Source organism: Diadema antillarum, unplaced genomic scaffold (assembly GCF_040938485.1).
Source record: "Diadema antillarum isolate AM-2024a unplaced genomic scaffold, OU_Dant_1.0 seq00000098_RagTag, whole genome shotgun sequence".
NCBI classification, from domain to species: Eukaryota; Metazoa; Echinodermata; class Echinoidea; order Diadematoida; family Diadematidae; genus Diadema; species Diadema antillarum.
Window position 1 is genome coordinate 1,359,020 of NW_027271187.1, and position 11,852 is coordinate 1,370,871.

The following is an 11,852-nucleotide window of genomic DNA, read 5'->3' on the forward strand; positions in this document are numbered from 1 at the left end:
CTAAACTGATGGATGTGAGCTTTCTACGGTACGTCTTGTACATAATTATGTAAATTATTTCCTCTGAAATTAATCTTTTTGGTATCTACGCAAAAGTTGAAATACTTTCTTTGTAATTTACAGCAGAGAGTTGCAACAGACAAGTTTTGAACTCGAAGGAAGTCAACCTGGGTGCAGTGAGCGGCACTAATTAGCATTCAAAGCTGGTATATGCTCTAGACATATTCTCTCTCAATACTGACGGATCATTGACAAGACTATAGCACTGATCATCGTGCGCAGAATTCAACATTTGCTTGACTGATTGTCATCATAAATCTGGATACACTTTACCAACAACTGAAAAGCATAAGAATACATTGTATTTTGTTATCTCCAGTAGGCGAGTGTAACCCAGGTTGATATGCTGGCTGGGAGGCAGGTCCTCAGAAACTGACACCCTCGTGTTTCAAGAGCCACTCCTTGACGTGGAGTCCCCGCCCCGACATGAATCCCCCCAGTTTGCCATCAGCGGCCAACACGCGATGACAGGGGACCACCAATGGGGTGGGGTTGAGTCTCATTGCCCCGCCCACAGCCCTGGCGGCTCTTGGTTTGCCCATCACGGCAGCCAGCTGGCCGTAGCTCATCGTCTGTCCAACAGGAATGTCCATCACCATTTTCTCCCAGACTCGAGATGAGAAGGAATCTATAAAGCAAACAGACAAACATACCAAAATTGAGGAAATAAGGGAAATTATAACTGACAAAATATCATAATACAGGGTGTTGCAAGGTCCACAAGGGATTTTAACATGTCGGCAACAGGTTTAAGTTTGTTACCCATTACATTTGTATTCTCAAAGGGGGCTGCCTGGCTAAGGAAGACTTTTTCAAAGTCTGTTTTTGCTTCAAAAACACTTGCCGATGACATATCTATAGCATGGATATGATTTCTGTGAAGAGGAAAACAAGAAAGTATCAATGGTGTTCACAAGATTTATCAACCGTACGAAATCTATGCACAAATTTGATTTTCTATGGAAAGTACACATTCCTTTGTCTTGCTACTGACATATCATACTTGCCAACTCTACCGCATTTGGCGGTAGACTACCGCTTTTGAATGATTTCATTAGCATTCAAGCTAGCGCTGCTCGCATAGGCATCCTGGATTCTACCGCTTTCTCAAATGAAAATGTTGGCAAGTATGACATATGTTCAGGGTAATATCACTCTCCCTGTCTTTTGAAGGAGGCAGTAAAGTTATGAGCTCTTCTAGTGTATTATGCTAGAAAAATGAAAACACATTCAAACCTGTCTTAGCGTTCGCTACAGAGAGATTTGGCTGTATATACCCATCTGCCTTGTATATGTACACACAGAGACACTCGTGCTGCAAGGTTAATGAAATATCAGTTCATTCTACAAAAAGTCACTTAAAAAAATAAAAGAGAAAAATAAGAAGAGAGACCAATACAGTATGGCAATTAAATGCCAATCACCCTGAGAACAAGTTGCAGCCAAGCCATATTTACTGAAGAGCATCCATAGCTACTTTTACTTTTTCCACTGCTGTAAATGCTGCCTCAGGGGCATATTCCATAATTACACCTGGTCAGGTGGGAATGTTTTCCAATATATGTCCCGACACCATCAATGTACAAAATCTATAATCCCATGACAACAATATTTCTGGCCTGTCCTTTTAGTTTGCTTCCTATCACTACTGCAAAGTATCATTGTGGATAAAATGCAATACCAACAGACTTCAGTGCCCTAAAAGTTTTGGTTTAGATTGGACTTAAGTTTCCATTTTTATATATTTTTTTGAGATGAGAAACCTTTTATGAAATATGAATGAGCATACAATCCTAAGAGGAATTCAAAGTTTATTTGATGAAAATTGGTTTTGAAATGGCCACGATATCACAAAACAAAGAGGTTCTATATAAGAAAAGGTGGGACCCGCCTTTTATCAGGACCACTTCGTTTTATTGTTTTTTGAGGGGTAATATCTCAGCCATTTCAAAATAGATCTTCATCAAATAAATTTTGAATACGTCTCAGAACTGTATGCTCTTTAATATTCCATCTAAGTGGTTTCTAATTATCTCCCAAAATGTTAATTCCCCATCTCAACCAACACTAAGAAATCCCTTTGACAGCCACAGCTTCAAACCCATGATCCCATTCAAGTGCTCCATCTCTGGACTCAGAAAAATATTCTGTATCTCTAACAACACTGATTTAAATAAGCATATATACAAAAGTTCCCTGTGAAACTAACAAGAAACTGAAGTACCAGACTTAAACTCTGTGACGTGGAGAGGTGGTAGAGGTCTGTCCAGGACTGAATTGGAATCCTTGAAGTAGTCTGTTAGCCAGTCGCAGCATTCTCTCAAAGCCGGTGACCAATCGTCTGGCTCCTCGAAGACACTACAGCTTTTTCTGTCATCAGTGAAGAGGAAACAAGCAAAATAGATGAACTAATATGAGCTATGCGCTTGTTTTTTTGAGTTTTTTTTATGATGCTAACTACCGACCATAAATACATTATACATTATATACACATACTGTGTAATTATATACACATTTATCTATATGAAGAGGGAACAGAGAACAAGCAAACTAGATGAATTTATATGTGCTTGTTTTTTTTTTCTCTCATGCTAACTGCTGATCTTGCATGTAGAACTAATCTTGTAATCATATATATATATATATATATATATATATATATACATACAGATATATGTATTTTTTATTTTATTTTTTATTTTTTTGTTAGTCTGGCTAAAGGTGCTTTGACTAGATCTGTGTTAATACTGACATGCCTCCTTGATGTATAGTACAGTAACACCCAAACATGTGCCTGCCTTTCTCTCTGGTTTTCATGACATCAAGTATTTTTGAATTTACACCACCAGTATACATTTTGCAAGTTCCCATAGGAGGCCTATATATTGATGTAGATTTTGATTCAAACAGGTACACGTAGTATGATAACAAGTAATTTCAGTTGAACAGACTTAATTTTCACACTCTTTTATAGTAGGCCTAAGTTAGTGGCTCTAAAAACTTGAATCCTCATGCTGTAAGGTAAAAGAGTGGACTCCCATTGTAACAAAGTCCTTGGGACCGGCAGTTTTCTTTTGTTATATTGAAATTTCGTTATAACCAAACAAATAAACAATGAAAAAAGATAAAGTTGCGGGCTGAATTTTTATTTCATTGTAAGCGGAATTTCGTCATTTCCATGTTCGTTATAATGGGAGTGCACTGTATTTGAGAAAAGCAAGATCATGCAGATGATTTCAACAAACTTTCAATAATCTTTGTAGCACATATCTCCTGACAAAATACACCTCACACATAATGTTGATCATAGTACATAAGTCCGTTGAATAATAACAATGGTGATAATTCAAACTGGTAAAAAAAAGAATAATATTGTTGACAATACTAAAAAGAGAACACTCATAGTAACAATAATAAGTGCAAGAACATCAGTAAGAGTGACAATGCCCAAACTCCACTTAGTTATTTATACTCAAGATGTAGCGAGATTGAACGCTTTTATTGGTAATTGAAATTAAAACCACTTTCAGGATATACTGAATGTCATTACAAGTTATCACTCTTATCAGTTGCACCCATCAATGTATTCAACCTACAATGTATGGCTACGTACACTCGGGACTCACTTAGCGTTCAGCTGAGGGAGAGCCTTTGGAGCCGCCATGCAGATCTTATGCACACCCTTGGGACATCCTGACACGGTCACATGACCAACAGGTGTGGCCAAGACAAATGATGATAGCGTGCATACTGTTTTTAACGGCATCCTGTGTAGTGTGTCTCTGCAGTCTGGCCCACAATATATCCCAACATGTAAAAAGAAAAGGCAGACTGTGATTCAAAAATGAGGCATTGCATGACAAAAATCCACATACCTTGTAGATGAAGTCAGAGAGATGCAATATCTGCAACAGAACTCATATTTATACCTGGGAGGTTTCAGAGAAGAAGAAAGAAGAATTATAATCTCTCCTTTGTATACCCACGCTTTGTGCTGCAGAGAATATATGCATTCTAATTGCAGGAGTTAATAAACTGTTTTGACAAAAGACTGTTTCTGTTCAAATATGCATCATTCCTCAATCACAACAAACTGAGCAGGTAGCAGTTCACTGTCCCTGTCAATATCTTTGGCAGCAATTTAACTACACACAGACCAGTTGCTGTCTAAATACGACATCTGCAGCAATGCAGCAATTTATTAAAAATGTTAAAAATATTGAAAACAAGATCTGAAGGGAAAAAATGAAAGGACTTGTTCTGTAACATATACCAACAAGTTTCATTTTATGGAGGTTCTAAGATTTCAACATTTTCTCTGACAATACGCTTTAAAATTGTTAAAATCCAGAATGTCTTCTTTATTCTTCGTTGCCTAATACTGCTATCAAGTAATAACGTTAAACATGTAGGCGCCTACAGGAAACCATGATAGGGTATGGATCGAGCAACAGCTGATGTAGTGATGACTAATTCTCTCATTTCTCTGCTGTCACTAACACTTTCTAATCAAGCTTCAGTATTACATTGTGAAATGGACCTTTTCCTCCAACCTAGTAATAAGCAATAGTCCTAGACAGACAATTTACTGGTAGAAAGTGTCTAGTAGGCCCTACACTGTTTACCAATCCATTTCAAATCCTAGCTCATCCCATGGACCTACTGTAGGTCCATGCTCATCCCAACCTCATCCAACCACGCCCACTTTGAATGAGGGGATTTCCCGACCTCTGAAACCGACGACCCCGCCCCACCCCTCTCTTCACCAGTAGCAGTACGCTTCGCCACCAGGAACCATGTACCAGGAGCAGCATGGCTGCAGTCACTACGCACACATAGCACATGATGCTACACAATCAGTTGTGGGTAGTTCTGTAGTAACTGCAACAAAAATCAGTAACACGGCCCCATGCCCCATGACAGGTCTACAAGCAGCTCTCCAACTTGGGTCTATTATCAATATAATACCAAAAGTTGCACGTTGATCGCGTCGCGAGGCGAGGGTTGCTGGACAAATGAATACCGAGCGAGTTAAGTCAAAGACCAAAGTTTCTAGTCAAAATAAAATGTCTAGATCAAGAGTGGATGATACAAAATAACGTCAAATTGCACTCACAGTTAGCTCTTTCATCAAACTAAACAAAAGGTCAGTATAGCGACGACAGTTTCTCTGAACACGAGGTTTTACAGTATATTGGAAGTTATCAATTCTGAACACTGCACTGCACAAACATACACTGTTCCTTTTACTTATTGGTGTCATGTGGTGTAATCACCTAACATGTTACTAGAAGCAGCACGCTGCATGCACCCACCACACAGAATCGTCAAGTTCTGTGCAGAGAGTTTGTGATGCGCGGTCCATGTGCTAAACGTCAGCGTGCGAGTGTTACCGTGTTATGTTTACAGTTAGAATATTCCTAGTCGTCTAAAAGTAATTATTTCATAAAATAGATATCAATATAATTGTATTTATTACATAAGGCTTTATAAAAGTTTGTAAGCAATGATAAATTTATTTTTGTAATATTTTTTGCCGTACTTATAGTGATGTTTATGTTTTGTTTTCAGTGTTTTCCACTCCTGGCATCAATATGCGAAGCCACACTCTTGTACCATCGTACCGACGAAGTGGGGACACGTGTAGCGCGCGAGCAGGCACACACACATTGCAGTCACACTCCTAGTCCTATGTACTGAGAGAAGCGCGCAGCCAACTTGCAGTTTTTTGGTTTGTGCAAGGTCAGTCGTGGGTCACGGATCCGATCAACTTCGTGATGACGTAGCGACCGTCGGCGGATCCGCAGCGCAGCGTACGGGTAGTAAACGCGTACCGCAGCTAGCCGATAGCTAGCTATACATTGTGGGAAAAACAGGCAGCTCAATCGCATATATCAGCACCGCCGCATCGCAAGCTCGGACGGCTGTTAATTTGTGTGTACGCCCACTTTGAAATTCCTGTTTTGGAAATCGTACTTCATCCGCAAGAAGAGTCATTATTTCCACTTTATTTTAAGCTTTCCTGAAAGATACTACCTACCCTATCATCATGCAGTCGGCTATGTGGAAAATCCGTGAACTGACGGATAAAGTGTAAGTGAAACAATATGCTATCCATACGCCGGTGGCCGGTGTTTCTCCTATCTGTTGGTTGGTTCCCGTTGCTAGCAATACGCCGTAGGCCTACTCAGATAAGTTGTACGTCAGCGAGACCGAAACCAAACCCTTGACATACTTATAGTGGAACGCCTATGTAGCATGTAGTACTAGACATACCTGTAGGCTGTAGTGTACTGTTACTTAGTTGTAGAGCCGCATCTCGTAGTATGATAATAGGGACTGACAGTTTGGTTAGCTATCCTTCGACAATTGCCTGTGTGACCATCTTCGTGGATATTTACTAGGATCGTCGTCCAGTAATTGTACGTGAACATTCATTGTAACGTCGACTATCACTGTACGGTGTAGCCAGCTGTGTAGGCACTCCACCTTGCCACATCACAGGCACAGCAATAAACAGGTGACACACTATTTTCAAAGATCAGTTAGTTGGGCCACATCCACAGAGTCAGTAGGGTAACCACCACTACACATGTAACATGCACAGCTTACTAATTACTCAGCACAAATATTCACTCGAACGTTGGTTACCATTAAGTCGCCAGAGCCCAGACATTCACATCGCATGTAGCGCACGCCATGATCGGAGATCCAGCTGGGGCGACGGATTTTCATCACTCTCAAAAGACATTCCTAATTTACCTTTTTCCTCCATAAAACACAAATAACGGTTAATTGTAATCCCAATGTATCTTACCATCTGTATGTCTAATGTGTTAGGTCACCTAGGTGACAAAACCATTTTTAATGCGAGAATGTTTTTGATTTCGAATTGATTTCAGGTGGCAGATTAACGAAGTTTTTAAAACATGAAGATGCACAATTAGTGAATAATGTATCCTACATTGAAGTGTGTGTAAGTTTCTATAACACTTCCGCTAATAGTACGTGGCGCGCTATGGGTGACGAACTACAGTGCCTATCGTTAGTTTGCCAACAAGGGAGTGCATATAGGAATTTATACACGCAAGTGCTGACTTAGCGGTAATTGACGTTAATTCAAATCCATCGAAACTGTGCATTATATTGACTCGTAGGCAACAATTTGTTGAACGTTAGGTCCGTCCAAGGTCCTAACAGTTAGTCATTAAAGTGATAGTGCTTGCCTGAGCTGTGTTGATTTGTACTGTAAAACTAAGGATGCAAGCTACTTTTTGTATTGTATAGTAAATTTAATTTAAACACATATGGTCATGGTGTCATGATTGATACCATTACTAGATTCACCTAACATCAATTACCATGAAGTTGCCACTTTTTATAAAGATTATTGAAAATAACAGGTAAAACTGATATTTCATCCTTTGATGATCTCGTTATGTGAAAATTAAAATTCTCACCTTTCTCTTCCATGCAGTTTGTGATGAAAACAACTCATAAATTTATGGGAAAACATTTTTTTGGTATTTTCCATCTGGCGACCCGACGAGAGTACTACTGCTAGCGTTGAGTGGCCAGCATGCAGCTTGCACATGTTAATGCACAGTCTGCATCAGACCCAGCTATGCGTACGTGCACTCTGGTTTTTAATCCAGCACCCATGCACACACAACACATGCAATTTGCCATTCGCCAGTTACTCTCATAGGGTCGCCATCGGACAGTCATTCTGTCAGCCACCCTTATTTTCTCTTATTTTTCAAAACACACCCATCATTAAATGGTTCGACCCAGTGCTGTAAATGCCAAAGTTCAATATGAGATATATATGTCACCCACTACAACAAAAGGATCTGAAAGTCGAAGGAGGAAAATTTTCTGAAAATGACAGGACATTATTACCTTACTCTTCCACTTTTATGAGTCATGTTATGTATGGTTGCGGAGATATCAATGATTTTATTTGCGCATGTCAAGTGCTTGTGGAAATCAGAGTTTCAAGAAAAAAAGGTATAAAGTTTTCCTTCCCACGCTGCAGTTTTCAGACAGTTTTCACCGCTTGACAATAGAAGGTATGTTCCTAGCAACCTCCACGATGTTGATTCAAGCTTTTTATAGCGCCAGCGGTCTACGCCCGACCAATCAGTAATCAGGATGCCACGCACTGACCAATAAGATCACCCCTCATTGCTAGGAGCGGAGTCTAGCTCCGGCCCTAAATCAAAATCTTCGGACACGTTTCTGTTACGTTGAAAGTCGGAAAATCATGGCCCAGAAAAACGCTGATTTCTAGCCTTTCCTTTGATCATTTCGCTTTGAAATTTTGGCAGATGATAGACAAAACATTACAATACAAAATTATGCCAAAGACAGAAATCTGATTGTTTTGACCAATTTTGATGATGTGACTTCAAACTGGATTTTCTTGGCTCAGCCGTCAGCGACTCTAGGATCCTTTTGTTGTAGCGGGTCACATATGTTTTAACTAACTTTCCTTTAAAAATATCGCCTCCCCCTATGAAAAAGTGGACGTGCCTGACCTGTCACGTGAGCACACTCTCTATGTAGTGTGTGTGTGTCAAACATAGTACCGAATTCAAACACAATTTGTTCATCTTCCCAGCCACACATATTCACTTTTACAGAAGGACATATTTTTTTACTTTAGACTTAACGTAAAGAGTCATACACATGAAATAATATAGCACGGGAAGGACAAACAGTGACAAGGGCATGAACGAGTGGCGACTTCATGCCATGGTAATGGCGACTTACAATGTAATGGTAGGTGATGATCTCACATACGGTTTGCATTCTATGTGGTGATTAACTATCAAGCGGTATGCCCAACTAGATTTGCGTGTACATTCTAAGTTTCTGTTACGGTTTTATATGTGCAAAAGTCATGCCTTTACAGTAATGTAGCAACTGGTCATTCAAAAGAAAAATTGAAAATAGATTTGTCATACAATTTACATCGAAGAAAAATTTGGCATTCCTCTTTAACTTAGCTCACTATTGTGTATACCTTAACAGAAATTTTAGAAGTTATACAAATTGGAAAAAAAACGAATTCTTTCTCAAAGCATGACTACCTTCGTGTCTCAGAATAACGTGGCACACAGGGGTTTCCACCATGGCACATAAAGAGTTAAGATAGGTAGGGCCTAGGCTTAGAACTAATCGGATTGATTGCAAAATCTATTCGTTTGGAGGAGTTTAGATCCAAATAAGTAACATTTTTTGACAACTTGACAACTTGACAACGTACGTGACGACCAGAAAAATCCAAATCTCCAGATGCCTTTGATTGTAGATAGAATCTAGACATCTTTTGAGAGTTTTTTTGCTATCACTGAGACAGACAGATGCCTCTCACAGTCTCAGCGAGTCGTATAGGGGTCTAGTACAGATACTCATAGACACCACTGTGGGGGGTAACCGCATTGCTATTAACATAGTGGCGACCACTGGTTACAGCGCCCTGGGATTATGTTGGGGGTAACTATACACAGCCCTGTCACTGAACACAAGTGCAATGCTTTGCACGTCGTCTGGTCGTGTTATGTTGGGGAATGTTTGAAAACCACTGCACTGTCCCTAAAGACGTCCAGTTGAGGTAGACTCTAGATCTACTTCACTCTCTCTGGACTACATAATCAAGGGATTACGTCTATTCTGTGTGTCTAGATGTAAGTCACAGTCCCAATGTTAGATCAGGAAATTTAAACTTAAATAGTAGAAAAAAATATGGTAGATCTACAGTGTGCTTATTAGCTGTTAAAAATATCAAAGATTTGGGTGGAATTTTCATGGAAAAAGACGCAGCTGCCAGCTCGTTAGCACACTAATATTACAACACGGTAGACTCATACTAATTGCATAGCAGGACTTCTAGCATGCTGGTAACTGATCATTGGCGAATGCAGTTGTAATTTATTTTTAAAAGCGTCACAATCAAGATGATATAAGTGTAGAATATTTGTAACCTCAGTCTATATGCATGCTTGTAACATTTTGAATACTTACAATTGTAAAGTCAAATGTTATTTACCTGCCCAGTTACTGTGAACTGTACTTACAGCTGCTTGGATTAGGTATTAGTGGACAAGCAAAGTTCCCTGTCAACCAGCTGTCACTATCTCTGTCAAAAGTGATATGTGTGGTGGCAATGTTATCAGAAGTAAAGTTTCAGGTACACTGTTTGTGCCAGATCTTTGTTTGTTTTAGATTTTTTTGTAAAATAATTGTTTACATATCTTCAAAGAAATGAGGAAAGTACACTCAACTGATATCAGTGCTGCTGATGAGACTCCCTAATTGTTACTGACAGCCTCTTTATGCCACAGTCATAGTGCTTCTAAAATGATGTAATGATGTCATGATTTTGACAAATTGTGATTACCAAATGGCAAGAGTTAAAAATGAAGACAAACAATAGCATGCCCCAATTTCTTTATTAATTTTACAGTATGGCAAGAATCGGTCTGTTAGGAACACATTTTGCATACCTGTTCACAGCTGTGTTTATTCTACAGTACCTTACAACCCAGGTGGTGCATTTTCCCTTGAGAAATTGAATATCAAATTGTTTTCTGTGTCTACATTTTCTATCAAGTGAAATTATACATGTCTATGTACAATGTCGGTGAATTGTTTTACATGTACTTGAGTAGTGGTGCTTGGGACATAAAATATTCTGGCTTATCTCTTCCATGTAGTGAGGATCATCAGGCACATGTAATGCTTTGTAAATGGGAATGTCTCAATCACCATCTGCTGACGTCAGTATTATATTTTGTATGTACTGAGAATCTAGCATGAGATTTCAGTGATTTTTTTTTTCCATAACTAGTCCTTTAACATTCAGTTTGTATTTTACTGATAGTTGTCAGATTGTATCCAGTGCACCAAGATAATACGCAGCTGATCAATATCGTGAATTCTTCTTTCTGTTATAGGACAAATGTGGTAATGAACTACAGTGAAGTGGAGGCCAAGGTACGTGAAGCCACAAATGAAGAGGCATGGGGACCACATGGCACACTGATGTCAGAGATTGCCAGGGAGACTTTCACCTACGAACACTTTCCAGAAGTGGTGGGAATGCTGTGGAAGAGAATGCTGTATGATAACAAGAAAAGCTGGAGAAGAGTCTATAAAGTGGGTGTTGTCCTCTCATAGTACTCAGAATTCTGTTGTACTTTGTCCTTCTTAAAGGCATTATTTATCATATGTGCAGGTGAAACAAAAACCCAGCTTTAGTGCTTCTAAATAGTTCTAAAATGTGAGTTAGGGATAGAAACAACCAATGTGAAAAATGTTAATCAGTATATTTAATGTTAAGTATTGTTAGACATACAAAATGTGAAAAATAGTTATAATAAAAATGTTCCTAAAATAAACCGTCTACAGTTATGGTTTATTGAGAAATACAGTGATATCTCCTTACATGTTAGGCTTTATTGCCAAATTGTCATATGGTACAATGTTTCGTGATACAACTGACTTACACATATAACATGCATCAAATGTGATAACTCGAACATTTTTTAAATCACTGCTCGCAATGGTAGACAGTACCTTTAACCTTTCTCTTGACTAGACAGTTATTCACTGAATGTAAGATTTTTGCTTGCCAATGCATTGAACTACTGCTATATGTTTATCTGAGAGATGTAAAAACAACAACAAAATGACAACATGAGAGACCAAAGGCCATTCTTCCAATCCTAGGTATACATCAATATCTTGTTAAATGTACACATATGATTCACTCAAAGGTTACAATA

At 39.0% G+C, this 11,852-nt stretch overlaps 1 protein-coding gene across 1 annotated transcript; it reads right to left on the reverse strand.

The window, feature by feature from the left end:
- Positions 1–399: 399 nt before the first annotated feature.
- LOC139726780 (methylated-DNA--protein-cysteine methyltransferase-like) lies at positions 400–5,309 on the reverse strand. Its single transcript, XM_071637771.1, has 4 exons — positions 5,177–5,309; positions 3,687–3,849; positions 2,285–2,430; positions 400–688 (listed from the first exon to the last, which is right to left on the reverse strand). The coding sequence occupies exons 2-4, from the start codon at positions 3,824–3,826 to the stop codon at positions 426–428; spliced, it is 549 nt and encodes a 182-aa protein (XP_071493872.1). The 5' UTR covers positions 3,827–3,849; positions 5,177–5,309; the 3' UTR covers positions 400–425.
- Between the last annotated feature and the right edge of the window lie 6,543 nt (positions 5,310–11,852).

Coding starts and splice junctions, on each gene's coding strand:
- LOC139726780 (XM_071637771.1), bottom strand. CDS start 3,826: ATGCCGTTAAAAACAGTATGCACGCTATCATCATTTGTCTTGGCCACA. Junction 2,431..3,686: donor CTCCCTCAGCTGAACGCTAA/GTGAGTCCCGAG, acceptor CACTGATGACAG/AAAAAGCTGTAGTGTCTTCG. Junction 689..2,284: donor CGTCACAGAGTTTAAGTCTG/GTACTTCAGTTT, acceptor TTTGCTTTATAG/ATTCCTTCTCATCTCGAGTC.